The 20,305-nt window shown below is 40.3% G+C and overlaps 1 protein-coding gene across 1 annotated transcript in view; it reads right to left on the bottom strand.

The window, feature by feature from the left end:
• Positions 1 to 20,305, bottom strand: part of CALCR (calcitonin receptor) — a 107,155-nt gene that overhangs the window by 6,778 nt on the left and 80,072 nt on the right. Inside the window, exons 8-13 of the mRNA XM_070471532.1 lie at positions 15,472 to 15,598; positions 6,164 to 6,317; positions 4,184 to 4,244; positions 4,037 to 4,103; positions 1,156 to 1,371; positions 12 to 53 (exon numbers count right to left, since the gene is read on the bottom strand). Of these exons, the coding sequence (XP_070327633.1) occupies positions 12 to 53; positions 1,156 to 1,371; positions 4,037 to 4,103; positions 4,184 to 4,244; positions 6,164 to 6,317; positions 15,472 to 15,598 (667 nt within the window). The remainder of the gene's footprint in view (positions 1 to 11; positions 54 to 1,155; positions 1,372 to 4,036; positions 4,104 to 4,183; positions 4,245 to 6,163; positions 6,318 to 15,471; positions 15,599 to 20,305) is intronic.

Raw genomic sequence — 20,305 nt, 5'->3', positions numbered from 1 at the left:
TGCATACTTACCTCGTGGTTGCAGAAGCAGTAGATGACGGCCACGAAGAATCCCTAAAAAGAGGAGGAAAAATGGAGCTGAACTTATTTTTGTGTGCGTTGTGTTGTTTAGTAATCAATACAAACAGACAACCTGGAGAGGAACATTTCATTACGGCAATAGCAAGTCAAAGCTCAATGGAAAAACACATATTACCACTCATGTCCAGGGCTTAGCTCCAAGAATATTCCATCAGGAATGACTTTTTCTCATCAGGATTCTATTGTTTGGCTACAAGACCTGTTCTCATTAATCTGGTTAATATATTGCTTCCCTTAGCATGGAGATTTATAGCAGAATATTCTGATTATAGGGGATTTGAAAAGAATTTTTGTACCCAAAAAACTTAAGAATGAGGATCTTGTAGAGTTTAGTAGAGATAACTTTTGCAAGCACACGTGTCACAATGCATGGCTGTAGGCCTGACTCTGACCTGCCCCTGTGGTGACCTAGTGCAGTACTGCACCCACAGCTAAGTCCACCTCACCAAACAGGACATGGATTTAGTAACTACTCTCAAGTTCCTGTCACCACTCAAGATTCTTGTGTACCCAAGCTTGTGTCTACAGAAATGGCCGAAACTGTTGATGGTGATCCAGTCTGGAAAGCCAACTGGCATCGATTACATGGGTCTTCAACACTCTCCTCAATAGAGCAAAACCCAACGTGGCCCTCAGATATGGGGAGGAGAAAGAGAGGCCAACGACTGTGGGGATAACTCTGTCCTCAGCACTGGGCAAGTGGGTCTATTTCTGGACAAATATTTCGGTTGTCTGTTGTCTAGTCACTCAGTCACGTCTGACTCTTGCGCGACCCCATGGATGGTTGCCCGCCAGGCTCCTCTGTCCATGGGATTCCAGATGTATTCTCGAAGTTCAGACCTCCCATTTCCCGTTTCCTTGCTCAGTTTTAGGATTCAAAACGTGGGAAAGCAGGCAGTGAAGAAGACGGAGAGGTGCCACCTCCCTTCCAGGTAATGCGTGTTCAAAAGGCTCATTCTCGTCACAGAGGAGCCCCAGACAACTGCGGCCCCTGTTCCAAGTAGCTGAGTGAGTGGCTGCATCCATGGTTCCCCCCCTCACCCGGAAGTGAATCAGAGAGCACGTCACCCCTCACCTGGAAGTGAATCAGAGAGTGCATCACAAAGTCGTAAATCTTCCCAAGCACGGGGTGGGAAGGTCGCCAGGGAAGGATGACGAACTGGACCCCCAGAAGGGGCACCAGGATCAAAGTGGCCCTCACCGCCTTCAGGTACATGTACGAGTCCTCCTGCGATTCCTTTATTTTCTTCACAAGCACCCGGATGATGTTCAGCAGGAAGAAGAAGTTCAACTGCAAAGATAAACGATGTTCTGAGCAAATTCTCCAGGTGAACGCCCGTGAAGGACACCCCCTTGGCCCAGTTCTTATCTACCCGGTGTGTGGGGGTGGGGAGGTCGGCTGGTACCCACACGGGATGGAACACAAGCGATGCCTGAGAACTGAGACCACCCGCTCCTTACTATGCCAACACGGAGCATCAGGGGAGCCAAATACTCTTATTGAGCATGAATTAACATTCCTCCCCCCCTTTTTTCTAAATGAGAAAATAATATCCTGAACATGTAACTATATTAGGTTCAAATCTAAGGAAGATGTTTTATTCTTTATTTAGGTTTTTATCATTTTTCCAAAAGGAAGTCATAAATGATATTTTTAGATTTCACCTTCTTATCTTTTCATTAAGATTTTCCCCCTTAGCTGCTGCTGCTGCTGATGCTGCTAAGTCGCTTCAGTCGTCTCAGACTCTGTGCGACCCCATAGATGGCAGCCCACCAGGCTCCCCCGTCCCTGGGATTCACCAGGCAAGAACACTGGAGTGGGTTGCCATTTCCTTCTCCAGCGCGTGAAAGTGAAAGTGAAGTCGCTCAGTCGTGTCTGACTCTTAGCGGCCTGATGGACCGCAGCCTACCAGGCTCCTCCATCCATGGGATTTTCCAGGCAAGAGCACTGGAGTGGGGTGCCATTGCCTTCTCCATCCCCTTTAGCTAGGACTAGTTAACTAAAAGTAAAATGAGGTCTGAGACATTTATCTGTAAAGCTTATGGAGTGGAGAAGGCTAACCCAAGAAGGCTAACTTCTTGTTTTCTAATAACACTTTTTAAAGGAAATCACTTCACTGAGGCATAATGTACATTCAATAAAATAGAGATTCTAAGTTTACAATTGGGAAGTTTAGACAAATGTTTGTATCAGAGTAACAACTACTCCAAACAAGAAAAGAGCACTTCCACCACCCCAGAAAGGCCCCTCTTGCCCCTTTGCAGTCAACAACTCCATGCCCCCACCTCTAGTAGCCACTTATATTTGGCATCACAGAAATGGGAGTGTGTGTGTGTGTGTGTGTGTGTGTGTGTGTGTGTGTGTGTGTATGCTGTGTACTCTTTTGTGTTTGGTTACTTTGATTTAACATACTATCTGTGAGATTCATTTGTGTTGTGTATATTGGCATTTCATTCATTTTTACTGCTGAATAGTACTGCATTATATAAATAACACACATACATGATTTGTTTATTCATTCTCCTGTTTATGGAAATTGCAATGGTTTCCAAAATTTGATTGTTATGAATAAGCACACAGTGAATACTTGTGTTCAAGTCTTTGTGGGGGCATGTTTTCATTTCAATTGAAAAAATTACTTAACAGTGGAAAGGCCTGTTCATATGGTGAATGTATGTTTAACTTTATGAGAAGCTGCCAAACTGCTTTCCAAAGAGGTGGTTCATGTTACACTCCCTCCAGCATTATGTGAGAATTCCAGTTGTTCTTCACGCTTGCCAGCACTTGGTATGGTCACTCTTTAATATCTGCCATTCTTGTAGATCACAAAAAACTACTTTTGGCTGTGAAAGTTAGTTTTGAAACCAAGGTTGTTTTAAAATTTTAGTTGATCATTTATTTAAAAATAATCAGAGTGGTTTCTCTAGAAGTAAGTATTGTTACCCCCAAAATTCAAGAAGGAAAGAGATCCTTAATAAAAATCAAATTCTTATGCGGTGGTGATAAATATTCAAGACCCATATTAGTAGGTCCTTGTGAGCACAGTTGAACTAGTAAGTACATCACTACTCTGAAAAATGGCAAAAGAAATTGAATCTGCATTGGAAAGGCCAGAAAAGTTAGGGGACAAACTGGGTGTGACCCAGTTTGATCAGTTACCAATGGATGATTCTTTAGTACAGGAGGAGAGTATGATCTATGACTTTGACTGTTTTTATTTTTCTAACTCTTACCTGAAGAAAACAGTCTTTGAGATTAATGGGGGAAATAAAGTCTAAATATTAAATTTGATGGCTCTGATGATGGCCAACATATAGTAAACTATGGGTAGAAAGAAAGAGCTTGGATATAGATTCAGATAATCATATTCCCTCCCTGCCCAACTTCTTACTTGTCATGGGATTCTAAATGACTTTACTTGAGCCTTTGAGTCTAGTTTTCCTAATGAGTAAACCATCTTGATGTGTCCACTTTGAAGGACTGCTGTTAGCGAATAGCATGGCAATGTATGTGAAGTGCCTGATATACTTTAGGTGCATGTTCAGTGGCAGTCATGATGATGGCTCATGGACCAAAGGTGAAATGGAAGATGGTTTAGTTCGGCAGAGCCCAGCGGAAAATGGTGCAAGTGGACTTTGTGGTCTCTCTCATTCTTATCAGCAACATCTTCACCTTTGGTCTTTAACTTTAATTAGGAGAATTTATCGAATCGTCTGAAAAAAAAAAAACCCACTGTATTGTTGCTGTGGCTTGTATAGAAATGAGCTCATGACCCTCCACTCAACTGTATTAAAGTCATTTAAAAAAAATGATTCTTGGATCAAATTGTTATTATAGATTATCATTAAATTAACTTCATTTTGGAGTTGTAATACACATACTACATAAAACCATCTTGACAGAACACCCCACAGAGATAACACTGTTAATAATGGATTTAAAAAGCAATTCTCACCACCAGCGCCCCCATGACCGGACCGTGGATGATGTAAAGCAGGTTGGTGTCCACACTCAGCCAGCAGCTGAATAAAAGAGGGGGGGAATACATCAATATGATCGTATTTTATTTACAAATAAATTGACTAAAAACCACAATACTTACTTGTCGTTGAATAGCAGAGCCCGAGCAATAGCATGAGCAGTGCTTGGCAGCAGCGGGAGTCCTAAAATGGAAAAAAAAGTACGAAAGCTATAACTACAGCTGGATGGAAAGAACAGTGACAAATTCAGCGTCTTGTCAAGATGTCATCCTGATGTTCTGGTGCAAATTATCTTTGGTCAAAGCAGATCAAATGCTCTTAGAACGTCACAAACTGTAAGAGAGTTTGGTTAACAGCATCCAGTTACTTAAAAGCCTTTCACAAATTATCCAGTGTGGTAGGTGCATGACGATGACCAGTAACTGAGACCAGAAAGCTTTTCATTGTGTGTGAATTGGGCTGTCTTACAGAGGGGAGCAGGGTTGTCCTGGAGGGACATGACCTTCAGGTCGTACGCTGACCTGAGACAGCGTATGAAAGCCAAAGTCTGATTGCTCCAAAGATGCTCTCAGTATTTCTTCTAGGCTTTTTGTTCTTCTGTTTACAACATGTGTGTGGATCCTATTTTCATTCAATAAGAACACTTCAGAGTAGCTACCCTCTGTAAGTTCTGGCTGCAGGACCTTCATTAAAGTAGCTCAGAATCTACTTCCCTGAGTAAACTTGAAGTATTTGTCAAAAACAACTTTGAATTTACAAGTGGAATGAAGGACAGAGCTGCAGGCAGTGCACCCTGTCTGAATCTTTTACAAATTAACCTTCATTCTATAAAAGTAGTCTAGAGTAAAGAAATATTTGTCAAAAGAAAAAAAAAGATTCTCTTTTTCTCAGATGTACCCATGCCCAATAAAATATTGTTTCATGTGGTTGAGATTTGTAGACAGTTTTAAAAACTATTCTCGGATTAAGATATGTGTCTCAGGTGAATTAGACTGCCACACTTTTATTTTCTGTGAATTATGTGCAAAAGGAGATTCAGAATATTGAGTTTTCATCTAAGAACCACCTCAGCTTCTTAACCTGTGAAGCATATAATTCAAAATGGGACCATCGATTAAATGTTTGACTTGAAAGAATTCTGAGTTGACTATTTACACAAGACATAACTGTGTTTTATTCACAGCAGTTCTAACACCCCACTCAGGTTTAGAATCAGAAATTCATTCTCTGGATTGATTTTGAAATGCACATTTCAGAATTAGAAAGAGAGGCAACATGGAGATTTCACTTCTACCTTGTCATTTTGTAGAAAGGAAATGTGTTTCATACTTTAGAGAAGGGTGTAGACTCCATATCTGCTAATTCCTAGAGCTCTTCACCTTCCTCTAATCATGATGCCACTTTTTACACAGTTTAGTTTTTCTTTTCTTTTCCTCTTCTCCCTCCAGGCTTCCAGAGCCATAACAACCTTTCCCTTCCACTAAAGATGGTGAGAGAAAGAATAATCCTTCTCTCCCTAGGATTCTTCTCCTGGAGCACTAGATATGTTTTATTTGTTCACTATAAAAGTTCATGGAGGGTAGGGAATTTCCTTCTTTGGTTTACAACAAGGGGAGGGTGAGCAAGGCAAAGAATCAATCTGAAGAGGGTTGTAAAATAAATGAGTTTTCCGAGAACTAAACTTCAGCATTTGAAGTTGCTTCGATTTGGGAGAAAATGACCAGAAGTGGTCCCATGCAGACTTACAAGGAAGTAACTACTGAAAGAAGCATTCTTTCATTTTCTCTCGAGGAGAATCAGATCTTCTGTCCATCAGAGCATGCTTTCCGCCAATCTGTCAGCTGGGTTTGTTTCCTGAGGACATTCTCATAATCACAGCCCTCCTCTGTGGCACTCAGCCCCACGCCTATCACAGTCTGTCTGAACTTGTTAGGGGCTTCTACCAAGTTCTCTTGGAGACTGAGCCGTGGCCAGGACCTGTGTCCCTTCTCTCCTCATAGAACCTGAGCCCTTGACTATCTTCTGATCAAGACTAGCAGAAGACTGCAAACAATCAGACAGAGGTAACAGCGGATCAAAAGTCAGCCGCAGAAAATACCTACCCCAGCCCAGGAGGTAGTACCAGCACAGGCGCTGGCCCTCAGCGAACACAGACACCACAATCAGAGTGTGCAGGTAGAGGCCTTCGCAGAGCATCCAGAAATAGTTGCACGACATCATGTACTGGTGGAAAAAGTGCAGAATCTTGCACATCGGCTGTTGGAAAGAAATGGAGATACTCAGAGGAAGACATCTGCGACGATTTGGCCGTGAACAGAGGATGAACGTGAGAATGAGCCAAAGTATTTGCATTCAGCCAGAGAGACCGTTTCCCCGAGCATCTCTCAACACGTGTCGCCCGCTAGATGCGGAGTTCAGTGTACTAGCTCACAGATGATTAGTATCCCATGTCAACAGCCAACCAGGGCAATGGAATTCCAGGGCCCCAAGTTCTTTGCTTGTTACTTTCTGGTGGGTTGAGTTATATAGAGTTGTTGTTGTTTAGTTGGTCCTAAGTGTCTTTGACTCTTTGTGACCCCATGCACTGTAGCCTGCCAGGCTCCTCTGTTCATGGAATTCTCCAGGCAAGAATACTGGTCTGAGTTGCCATTTCCTTCTTCAGGGGATCTTCCCGACCCAGGGATGGAACCTGCGTCTCCTGCATTGGCAGGTGGATTCTTTACCACTGAGCCACCATGGACTTATAGACTAGACAAGTTTATTTTCCTATAATGTGTCTGAGAACCATAATTTCTGACAGCATCCAAGGATTCATCACATGACTTTTATGACCCCTTTTCTATGGCTAATGAGAATAACACAGAAATTGTTAATGCTCTCCTGAAGTTTACTGATCTGTGATACCTACTTAACATTAAAAACAAAAAATAAATAAAGGAGAGAACCAGATGATCCATTTCTCATACATAAGCCAGGAGCTATGCTGAGCCCATCTGACCTGAGGGATTTTGTTTTTGTAAGGGAGCCTTATAAAACTACCCCAGTAGTTTCCACACTGGGGTCCAAAGGTTTGGGACACAGAGGTGGCATCCTCACTTGGTACTGAATAATCCCTCCAAAAATATCCAATTAAAATATAAATAATAAAAGAGTTCATAATGGTGCTTTTCAAATGTTAGCATGCATCGGGATCACTGCGAGAGCTTGTTAAAACACAGATTTTTGGGGCCCCAGTAGTAGAGATTCTGATTCAGAAGGTCTAGGGTGGGCCATGAGATTCTCATTTCTAGTAAGTATCTAAGTGACACTTAAGCTGTTGGTCTAAGAGTAACACTTGGAATAGATTTAGGGTATATAAGGAGTTTCCTCGGTACCTGACTCCTGTTTTGGTTACTTCCCTACCTGTTGAAGAGCACAGACTTGTTCTTCCAGCAGATTCACAATGCAACAGGGAAATGCCCTGGCTTTAATTCACATGCATACTAAAACCACCTGAGGAGGAGTTAGAGAACTTTTTGTCAAGATGCCAGAACAGTTGAGGAACTGAAAGGAAAAATGTTCTCCTTGCCAACTTGAAAACTGTCAGTGGGTCCAGTATTTAATGCTAGCTGAATGAAGGAGGAAGATCCCCCAGTCAGAAAGTCAGCATTAACTTTGAAGGAAACCACTGCAGCCTTTCTCTCTAGAGAAATTTAAAAGATATAATGTTTTCAATTAAATGTGAATCTGTCACGCAATCTTGGATTGGTTTTTAATAACACCTCAGAGAAAATGAGCTTGAATCTGTGCAACTGTAGTCACAATTGGGCGTGTTTAGCAAAAAGAAACAAAAACACTGGAGAAAAAGTCCCATATGAGATAAATACATTGGAAAATGATCCAGAAATTGGCAAAGGCAACACTCTGGAAGTGATTGGGAAACAAAGCCAGAGAAAACAGAAACATGATTTGGAGGGGGCTGCCTGTTAGAAATGTGGCAGGGGAATAAAAATTAACAGCTTGCTACACTCAAGGGTCTTTTCTCTATACAGCGTAATGAGGGTATTATCACTCTTCACTGGGGATTTTCAAAGCCATGACTGAATGAGTTTTATATTCTCATGCCACAGTCCTTTTGGTTATTTGGGAGTTAAAAACCTTTGAGTATGTGCCTTCTGCTTTTACACTTAGTCCTTTAAGATTTGAGCAGTATTTTACACCTGCTCTGAGTTTCCATATCTCCCATGCTGTGTAACACAGAAATGAAACTTGGTACCACGGTTAGAAAATGATGAGTGCTTAAGGCCAGGACAATGGTAACAACTATAATATAAATAATAATAGCTAACATTTGAGAGTTCTTGCATGGCAGACTCAATTTTATGGATTTTAGGTGTATTGGTTCATTTCATCCTCACAAGCAATTCTTTGAGAAAGGCACTACTGCTATCATTATCAGGAAAGTGAAGCACAGTGTGGTAAAGTAACTGGCTCAAGATTAATCTGTAAGTAGGAGTTGGGATTCGAGATCCTGGGCTTTAGCAAGAACAATGCTATGGTATTTGAAGCAAGCCACCTAAACACAGCAAATATCAAATTGATTATTGCTCCATAGCTTTCTGACAGTTAACCAACATATCCCAAGGGAGTGTACAAAACTTCTGGTATTTACATGTGGTACATAGTATAATGAACTATTACTGAGCCATTAGAAAGAATGCAATAATGAATATTTGCAGCAGTGTGGACGGACCTAGAGACTGTCATGCTGAGTGAAGTAAGTCAGACAGAGAAGACAAACATCATATGGCATTCCCTATATGCAGGATCTAAAAAGAGATGATACAGAAGAACTTATTTGCAAAGCAGAGACAGACCCACAGACTTAGAGAGCTAACTTATGGTTGCAAATGTCGGGGGGAAGAAGGATGGGAGGAATGGATAGTTAGGGAGTTTGGGACAGGCGTGTAAAAACTGCTGTGTTTAAAATGGATAACCAACAAGGTCCTGCTGTACTGCACAGGGAACTCGGCTCACTGTTATAATGTTATGTGTCTGCCTGGATGGGAGGGGAGTTTGGGGGAGAATGGATACGTGTGTATGTATGGGTGAGTCCCTTCGCTGTTCACCTAAAACTATCATAATGTTGTCAATCAGCTATACCCCAATACAAAATAAAAAGTTTAAAAAAATAAATGAAAAGGGGGAAGAAAACTTCTAGTATCTCAGCTGAAAGTTTCTTTTTGAGAATGAAAACAAATCTAGAAGAAGTGCTGCCCTAAATTCATAACAGCCTTCTCAAAGAGGGGGAAATGAGCTGCAAACATTGAGATGAAGACTCACTACCAAAACCATGCTGCAAGATACCATTTGTAGGTCACTAATTTCTTGTGCAGAAGTATCGCCCAGGTGGGTCAGATGAGAGAAACTGGGTTGATGTTTATAGCCATTTTAAGAATAAATTCTTTACAGCCACATGGGAATGTGGTTGATTATAATTAATACATTTTAAAAGGAATAAAGATATCCTTTATACTTTTCTGTACCATATGGTCTTGGTTAAAAGACCATTTATTGGTGTTTTTATGTAAGTCAAGTGAAATCGTATAAGTAACCAGGGTAAGATACCTCACTTCATTATCACATCTTGGCATTATTCTCTCTGCACTGTTCCTCAAATCCATAATACTTGTTCTTTCTCAATCAAATATCTTTCATAGGCACCAAAATGGATAATTCCCATACAGTTTTATTGGCCATTGATCTCTCATCCCCCAAACTTTGCTGTCACTTCCCTCACGTGTATAAGCCCACCCTCCCACCAGGGTCCTCTAAGTTGGGCAGGAGGAGTCAGTTTGCACCCTTGGTTTCACTCTGAGCATCCATTCCAAGCTGAGCATCCTGTGACTAGGATGAAGCTCTGACCTAGTCCATTGTCCCAACTGTCCTGAACAAGTGAGACTTAGAAGAAATCCACTTTGTTTTTCAGAACTCGGGGATCATTTGACTTTGCTTATATAAGAGACTATAGAAAATGTGACCCAATTGTTTTGGCGTTTGAGGTACAAAATGCTCAGGTTCCTAGCAAAAACTAATCTTGCTGTATTGTCCCCTTTTGGACTCAGACAAAAAGTTCAGAAAGACATTTCTTTCCAGAAAATGATGAGGGTGCTGCCAGCTTCCTTTAGATGCAGCAAGAACAATGCTTTTAATTCTGCCTCCTGACTCCCTACATGAAGATCATTGAAAAAGCAGATAGAACAAGAAAATGAAATTTTAGATATTATGGAAATGAAATGTTCAAATGACACAAGTGACAATGGGCAATTTTCATATCACTCAATAAACTGAGGATCTATTCAGCCCTTATTTATTCCATGAGTTATTTTGAGTTTAACTTAAAAAAAAAAAGTTGTGTGAAGGAAGAAGAGTCACACTCTTGGTTTTACTGGAGAGAATTTGCCCAACCAAAAAACTTCCACAGGAACAGACTGACTACTTTGATGGGAAAGGGACCAGAAGCCATGGGATTCCCTGCTGAGGACTGAGAACACGTTTTTCTTTTGGCCCCAACTAAATACACCCTCACAGAAGTAGTATAAAAGCATTTGGGATGATGCAGCCTCCTTTCACAAGAAATAACTCTCTTTTTAATATATCCCCATGGGCACTGGAAAGGAAAATATTTTTGCCTCTTAACTGCTGATTCAGTGACCTGAGAATTGGGTCAAAATTAAGGAAAACAAACAAACAAACCCACAATTCTGCCTTTAGTTTGCTTAAAAAAGAAAGTCTTTAAAAAGTATATATTCTTTTGTATATAGAAAATTATATTTTTTTATAGGAAAGAGATATGTTTGAATTACAGACATATGAAGTCTAATAAATGTGCTTTTCTCTAGTTTATGACTTTGGTTGTGTTTTTCATGTTAATTTCAATTTTTAAAATAAATATTTGTAGATTGACAATATCTAATAACTTCCTTTTTTCAAAAGTTTCTTCTGCTAGTTTCTTTGTCACTTCTTTCTTGGGTTTTTCTTTATTATCTCCACTTTTCTCAGCTAGGGAGGACCTTAATCTAATGTTTTCTGGAATGTCAGTATTTCAAGAAAAATGCAATATTTCACATAATTTAGAGTAATTTAAAATTACACATGACTTAATAATATGCTGACAATACGACGGTCAGTGTTTGGATATGATTTTCTCTGTCTTTTTAGAGGTGGGGTTACTGCTGGGATAGATGGGGCTTTTCTAGTTAAATCGAATTAAACCTTTCCTTGTTCTTGTTTATGACCTGTATGTTCAAATATGTTACAACAACAAAAATCTCCTTTATTCCTAATGCCTGCATGTGTAGTTTCAACTGCAATTTACTTTAATAGGCTTTTGGATAGGAAAAGATCCCCAAGAAACTGAACTTCTATGATAGCATTTATGACAGAATATGCATTTTCGAGGTGAGAGCCAATACAAAGTTTAAGACCTGTATCTCTCTTGGAACTAGTAAATAAGCAGTTTCAAGGATGAATAACACACAAGCTATATCCACTGGAGAGTTCTTTCCTGCCCTTTCTTGAACTAATTATGCCTGCCTGAGAGAGCAGTCTTTTGTTGTTTGTCTATGGAAGGTTAGATAAGAGATGGTCAAAATCTCACTGGAAAACAAAAGCTGTGTTCAAATGGAGAAAGTACTGAAAACAAATGTCCTTTTTTTTCCCCTCCTTTGGGCCAAGTGTATGCTTCACAATTTACAAACATAGGCTGACTTTTGTCACTGTGGTCGTCTGTTTTTAGCCTATGCTATTTATTTGGTGAAAGACACACGCTTTCAGAGTTTGTCCCTTGGAAGAACCAGACGTTTGGTCACATGAAAGAGGTCAGTGTGTGCTCACACACGATAGTATGCCCCATCTACCCCTCTAAGTGGGCTGTGATTGGTGGCTTTGCTTTCCTGCTGGCTCAGACTGTAAAGAATCTGCCTGCAGTGCGGGAGATCTGGATTCGATCTTGGGTTGGGAAGATCCCCCGGAGAAGGGAAGGGCTTTCCACTGCAGCATTTTTGCCTGGAGAATTCCATGGACAGAGGAGCCTGGTGAGCTACAGCCCATGGGGTCACAGAGTCGGGCATGACTGAGCAACTAACATTTGCACTTTTTCTCATTTGAACCTCAGAGAAAAGGAGATTTCTCACTCAGGCATACCAAGTAAAATATGCAGATGTTTTGTTCCTTTGTTTTCTACCAAAAAAAGACACACACAGACACACACTGAAACAGGTAAATAAATGGTGGAGCCTCACACATACAGTTGTAAGACACAGAACACTGTTTCCATGTGAGGCTGGGTGTATTTCCAGGGATTGTGAAGAGAATGTCATAAATAGGTATTTCCCCCCAATGATATGAATTTAGTTCAGCCTGAAGACTAAAATTTGAGTTTGGGGCGCTCAACCAGTATTTGACTGACTGGATGAAATTCTGCCTTTCAAGAGTTTTACAGTTTTTTCCTGGGAAGTTTGCTCTTGCACAGCTACAAAAGACAACAAAAACCAAGGCTGTTAGGTTAAAAAAATATCGATTAGGAGAACTAGGTCATGCTATAAAGATGAACTGCTTTCCTGTTTTTCAAACTCATATCACTTTGAGGATGCCTAATGTGTGTGAAAGAGCCAGCCCTCACCCCTCCACATGCAGAAGAAGGCTTTCTATTAATTTCTCCACTCTTCTATGTGCACGTTCACACTCTCCCAGGGAATCAGCTGTGTTGTGGCTAAGCCAGGTCCCTAGGTCCCTGCTTCCAGGCATTATTAAGTGTTTCTAGGCAATAATGGAGATGCAAGGCAGGGCTGAGCTGGCATGTTATTGTTTAGGAGGCAGCCTGTGCGTGTCAACTGGCGGAGTACCTAGGCTTGTCTGTCCCTAAAGTATACTATGAAAGTGAAAACATCCACCAATGATAACTTATGACACTAAGACAATGAATAGAGTAACAGATTGGTTGAGAAAGCCATGTGCAGAGACTTAAGGAGCTAGTCACAGGGACGGGGTTAGCAGTTACCTTGTGAGCAATTGTTTGCAATAGCACACCCTGGGGAATTTTTAAAAGCTTTATGGGTCTCTGAGACTCTGGAACAACCCCTTAGAAGTAAACAGGGCAGTTTTTATTACTCTCATTTGATGGGTAAGGTGAAATGGCTTCTACAATTTATTAGTGAACTCAGAAAAGTCCTGAAGTGATACTATTTCAGGAAGGTAACAGGTTAAGTATCATCTCATCATGGATGAGAGGCCCCGTTTATTCTAACATCCAGAGAGTGGGCTGGAGGCATGACAAGTGGGTGTGAGACCCCCCCACAAGGAGGGGTGGGAGAGAGTACTTAAGAATTGGCGATATCTCATCATTTGACCGAGCGCTGCTCCCAGGTTGATGCACTGATTATTCAATAACCAAAGTGCCATTTCCTGGCCTACTTTGAACAGATGGTAACTTTCTCAGGTTTTCGTACCGCCCCCCCCCCACCAGTTTTAAACATTTTACTTTGTATTGGGGTATTGCCAATGACAGGGTTTTCATACTTCATAGGGAATTCCAAATTGGAGTCTTCTTCGCTGAGATATTCTCAGTTAATGGTTTCTACACCTGTTTTTCTACTTTGTAAACATTTATTATTTATTTATCAGCTGCATCCGATCTTAGTTGCAGCATGTGGGATCTTTCCTTACAGCACGCAGGCTCTCCAGCTGTGGTGCATGGGCTTGCTTAGCTGCCCGTGGCATGTGGGATCTTAGTTCTCTGACCAGGGGTCGAACCTGCATCACCTATGTTGGAAGGCGCTAGGGATGTCCCTCTATAACTGTTTTAATCTTAGTGGGGGTGAGCTTCCCTAATGAAATACGGTGTGCATCTTTAATTTTGGACAACCATCACTTTGAAATGGCTGAGTCTGTATCTTTAAGAACAATCTTCCTAAGGAAAGAAATCAAGATAAACAAGAGCTCCATGTGGTACAGAGGACACAAGCTGGGCTTCAGTATAAGACAGGTCTGGTTTCAAATTCCACCTCCAATGATCCATAGTGTGGAGGGCCTCCATTTACTCAGTTAATAATGGGGATAATATCCACTCTTCACTGGGGTCTTGTGAGGATTAAGTGACATGAGATTGCTTTTATTAAAATCAGTTGACACGAAAAAAAGAAAACTCTTTAAGATAAAACCCATTCTGCACCTAAGAAGGACTCTGTTCCAATCACAGATGCCATGGTTTGAAAAGAGAGATCATAATGCCTTCCTGGATGTATTCACACTGCAAAGGTTATTAACACTGTGGATCCATTAGAAGCCAGATTAAGCTGCTTTCCCATGCCATGCCACTGTCACACAGGATGCACGCTCTGGGCAGATTTCACGCATTTTTGTCATTGGGTTGGCAAAGCCATCAAGTGCCAGTTCTGAAAGAGGCTATCTACAGATGCTTGCATAACACAGTTAAGCAGAGAAACAAAAAAGAAAAAAAAAAAAAAGAAATAAAATATCCCATGGCCATTCATTGTGTGCTGGATAACTTCTGTCTGTGCTTTCAAATGCACTCTCTGCTCCAGGACCCAGAGAAACTGCTCTGCGCATGTCCTTCCAGGCTTCCTCACCCTCTGGTTTCTTAGGCTCAGTTCATGGGGGCCACCAGCAGAGACTGGCAGGTGAGAGCATGTGAACTAGGGACATGCAAACCTTTTTTAAAGTCATGCAGACATAAGTCATGATAAAGTTTCTAAGAACCACTAGGGTAAAGGCATTACAGCGGAAGTGACCGGCCCAAGACCATTCAGGCTCCAGAATGATGAGCAATTAATACCTATGCAGACCTGTAACCCATTAGTGACATACCGGGGCCACCTCAAAGCACTGCCTTATAACACCTAGTGTATGTGCTCAGTGAGCTTCCCTTAGATGCTAGTCATGACAACTCATGATGGATGATATAAACCTTATTTGGCTATAACTTAATTATTTTCAGCCCTTTACTACAGCATATAACTGATACCTCCAAAAATTACACAGGAATGATATGCCTTAATGCAAAACTCAACTGTAAAAGTAACTGTTATTATATATATAAACAGCTGCTTACGTAAGACAATAACCCCATGTTCACTGTTACAGAGGTGGTTGTTTAGCTGCCAAGTCATGTTCGACTCAAGCGACCCCATGGCCTGTAGCTCACCAGGTTCCTCTGTTCATGGAATTCTCCAGGCATGAACACTGGAGTGAGTTGCCATTTCCTTCTCCAGGGGATCTTCCAGACCCAGGGATTGAACCTGCTTCTCCTGCATTGGCAGATGGATTCTTTACCACTGAACCACTTGGGAAGCCCAGTTACAGATACTGTATCTTTAAAAATAAAATTAAAAACAAATCATGCTGGGCCTACCGGATCCCTTTTCACCAGCTCTCCGTTGGGCACAACTTCAACCAGGTGGATGATGATGATGATAGAGTTCAGAACGTAGGTCAGAAACATGTTCTTATGCAGAGTCACACGCTGGCAGTTAAGGCTCCTGGAAGGAAAAAGGAAGAGAAAGCATTAACCAGTGCCAAAATATTGATGCTCCAGGAAAATAAACCTTATTTAGTAATATTTTAAATCTTCTCTTTAGCAATAGATGAAAGAATATATAAATGAGGCTGGTCCCATCTTTTAAGATTCACTAGTACCTTTCTGCCTGATTTTTAGACAGTTTCCCAGTCATGGTAATTCATGGTTTTCAGATCTCAGGGTGACTTCCTACAATAACTAAGAGTGAGGGATAAACATCTATTTTAATTGTAACAAATGTCATAAAATTAATTGAGAAGAACTTTTCTAAGAGAAACTATTGGGGTTTAGAGTGGTACTTCAGAGGAAAAAATCAACTCTCCACTGATGTAATCTGCCAGAAGTTGAGTGGCAAATGGGAAAGAGCTTAAAGTCAGCACCAAGGCTGCCTGACAGCCTGACTGAATCCATGTCCTTGGCCCCTCACATCGGCTGATTTTCTTAAGTCTCCTGTCATCCCTTGCTTTCATCATTTCTTTTTTTCTCTTCTGGATGTGGGCCATTTTAAAAATCCTTACCAGGTTTGTCACAGTGTGGCTTCTGGGTATGTTCTGGTGTCTTGGTAGTGAGGCAAGCGGCATCTCAGTTCCTGGACCAGGGATCGAACCTGTACTCCCTGCACTGGAAAGTGAAGCCCCAACCCCTGGATTTCCAGGGAAGTCCCCTCACCAATTCTTTTGATACCTTCTAATTTCTTGTATTCCAACTGGAATCAACTCTACGGCTCCTTTTCCATGTCCTCCTGATGGTGGAGCTCAGACACAGACAGAGAATTCTAACCAGGCTCAAACTTGATGTCGTGCTGGGGCACAGTGTGGTTTGGACCTGGGATTGCTCCAAGTGTTCTGCTCACTGGCACAGTTCTGCCCCACCTCTGGGGTTCTAAATAGTTTGCTGGATTTTCCATTCTCCTCTCCTCCGCCTCCTAAATTTGTACATATGTATTTGTGTGAATGTTCACATAAAGGAACATTAGTTTAAATATCCTATTTCACTTTTTGATGCAAATGGAGAGAGCCTGCAGGAGGGCTGTACAAAATTGGAGTGATTATCCAAGATGAATTAAAATCTCGTGTTTACCATATTTGATCCAGTCAAAGAACATTTAACATAATGTGAGGACTTTAACATTAATGTTCAGTTAATGATGCCAATGATTGATCATAGTAACTACTCCTAAAAAAATCTTCATGGAATAAAGCTAGAATTCCAGGCATTTTGACAAGAAAATTCTGGGGGAAAATGACAATGGGAATGCTTTCCTACATTTTCAAATCAAAGGAAAATGAGTTGTCAATTATCTGTAGTGAAAAGTAAGTTTAAGGCATGAGGGATCTGTGAGAAGAGCATATTTTGATTATTGTGGCTACACTTTTCAGCTCCATAGGAGGTACCGGCATTAGTAAACAGTTAATACAGAATATTCTTAAATTCTCAACTTGTTGAGCAGGGGTAAAATGCAGGAGGTAGCCAGTGGCAAAGATGGGGTTTAGAGAAGAACTTTCTCTCTCTCACGCACATACACTACTATGTGCTATTTTATGTAGCAGCAGAAAATTTTGTTAAATAAGCTGAACCTAATTGGTTTTAGAATAGTACTTTAAAAGTAGGATGCAAATTTAAGACTTTAAATAGAAATTTATCATGCCCATTTATATTGCATAAGCTCTTCCATAAAGCAACTGTTAAATCTGTGACCTGCCATTTTTCATGTAGTCACAATAGCACTTTATAATTCTTCTCCCTGGGAGGCAAATATCTGTGGTCTCATTATTGGATTCAGTCTGGCTTAAACCAACGACAGTTGACATTATGCAGAACTAAGGAGTATGGATGAATGAATCCTTCAGCGTTGTTACTCTCATGCCTAATTTTCTTCGAACTGAGCAGAGTTCAATAATCTGTCGATGGACATTAGCTTACAGAACTGGTTAATGTTCAGTCTCCTGTGTAAACTAGAACTGCCCTGAACAAAATATGCTTCCTCTACTTCCAGTTTATGGGGCCACTTGTATCCCCGTTTGATTTTTCTTCTTAACACTTACTATCCTCTGCCATATATTTGCTTAAGTGAAAGTTGCTCAGTCATGTCTGACTCTTTGCGACCCCATGGACTATACAGTCCATGGAATTCTCCAGGCCAGAATACTGGAGTGGGTAGCTTTTCCCTTCTCCAGGGATCTTCCCAACCCAGGGATTGAACCCAGGTCCCCGCATTGCAGACGGATTATTTACCAGCTGAACCACCAGGGAAGCCCAAGAATACTGGCGGGGTAGCCTGTCCCTTCTTCAGTGGACCTACTGATAAAGGTATTTGTTTTGTATCCCTAGGAGGAGAGGGTCTGGCATGTGGTAGGGCTTAACACTCTTTTTTGTTTTTTGCACCAAAAATCTTTACAAAATAGCACTTTGCTTCTGTGAACCGTGACTACTGGACAGTTTCCCAGTCCTTCAGAGAATTAACATCAAATGTTAGATAATCTCATATTTCACACTTTGTATCATATTGAACATTTGCCAGATTCTTAAATTAACTAATATTGGACATTATCCTGTTGTTCACATTATGTAAATGTATTATTTACACTAGGCACACAATGAGAAAATGATGGCTTAAAGTTGGATAAACTGTTAAGTTCCAAAGTAAGAATATGACTGACTTTGAAACAAGTCTCTGTTTCTTGAAGATTTCAATATAATTTCTGCTCATTGAGTTTTAAAAATTTTATTACACTTGCTTGACATTTACAATCTGCTTTCTGAAGTGAGTTGAAGGTACTTTAAGTTTATTAAAATTCTTTTAATAATCTAACATGTATTACTATGTATCCACTCTGATTCAAACCTTCTTGCTGATGCCTGGGATATATGCGTGAACAAAACAGTTGCTGCCTTCAGGGACCTTATATATTACATAATTGTTTACTGTTACAATAAATGTTCTGAAAGAGAGGTACAGGATATTCAAGAGGATTACTTGAACTTAAGAAATGATGTGTTTAATTGTTCTCAATACAAATATCCTGTTGCTTGAATGAACATGAGAGAAGTGGTCATTTTCCTGTCAGACCTATAATGTCTTTAGTAGAAATAGCATGAACCAGATGTCAGCTATATTTTATTCCTCTTGATAAAAAAACAAGTATTTAGATGGACAGGACATTGCTTACTCTGAGTGACAGGGAACCATAAGTACTATGAATTCTCCAAGAGTGGGAGAATCAGACAACATAATCTACTCCTGTCTTGGCCCAGTCAAGATGTCGTTCACATATGATGATTAGATAATGATTTACTTTCTATGCATCTCAAGATGTCACACTTTAAAGCCGAAGCCAAATGTCACTTTCATAATTTCAATTTACCTGGTATAAGTCTTTCACATTAAAAACTGTTCCAAGTTACTGGTATCCTATGTATGTATTCATGTTACGTGTGCTTGGGGCACTCTTGAAGGTGTATGAGATGGTATTTAATATTTGCCTTGAGTCTTGCAGATTGTATAAATCAGTTTGCTATCACAGGGACAAGGGTCAATTTTAAAAGTTTTCATTTACTTAGATATCATACCTTGTTAATGATGAACAAGAGGAATCAGGGAAGAAGGGAATGGGAAACAGACTGAAGTAGAATGTTAAAACTCTTAGAAAAATTCAAAACATTATACATCTTTCCTATCTGACAAGGGACTTTGTATCTTTGAATTTAGCACAAAATCTTTACTCTTAAGCAACTCCCTTTCAATTATGATTCCTGACTCTTTTCCTTATTACTACTGGTCTATGAGTGAACATATGCCAAGACATGACCAACAGTTATCTTTGGGGTGGGTTGGGAGAAAGGATGCTATTTTTGCAGCCGTTGATTTAATGGTTTCTCTGGAGGAATAGCCAGAGATGTATAATAAGATACTATACAAGACAAAGAGTTATCTATCTGTCCTCTATAAAGATGTGAAATAGAATAACAGGGAATACTGAGTAATAGAGGAATCAATATTCCTTTTGGAGGTCCCAGTGGAAACTCCCCCCCCCTTTTTTTTTTGCCAACGTAGCCAATGTAATATAGAGAATGGAATGCGACAAAGACACTCCTCTTTCAACATATACCTCTATATACCAATATACACTTTCAGGCAAGAGTAATTGATATTCACAATATTTAACAATCAGCAATGCATGGAAACTAAGCAGTCAAATTGGAGGTTAACGAATGTCCTATTATTGGACCTTCCTTAAGAGAAATCAGTGAGATGTTTCAGTGTCTAGAATGGTTCTGTGGAAATGTAAGTTGATAAATTATAAATGGTACTAAAGAGATAAGCGAATTTATCGCAAACTTGCTTAAAACAAGCAGAAAACAAACACAAATGTCCACTTGCATGACTTTAATTAGCCAGTCTTCTCTAGGGTTATTTTTACTTTAACTCTTACAGACATCTACTCTTGGCATCTAGTATAAGGAGTCTTGATTAACTAATTTGATGTTTCTATTTAATTCCTCTCCCTGGTATTGCTCCTATTTTTCCCAGTGAATGTCCTAAAATAAATGTCATACTAACAGGGCTATCTTCAACCTTAAACTGGTGGATCAGAGGTAACCAGCATATCATCCTGAATATTCTTTTAACTCTGCCACTTTTATTTAGTTAAGATCTTCAGTGTTGCCT

The sequence above is a fragment of the Odocoileus virginianus genome, chromosome 1 (assembly GCF_023699985.2).
Source record: "Odocoileus virginianus isolate 20LAN1187 ecotype Illinois chromosome 1, Ovbor_1.2, whole genome shotgun sequence".
NCBI classification, from domain to species: domain Eukaryota; kingdom Metazoa; phylum Chordata; class Mammalia; order Artiodactyla; family Cervidae; genus Odocoileus; species Odocoileus virginianus.
This window is presented reverse-complemented; position numbering and strand designations above follow the sequence as displayed.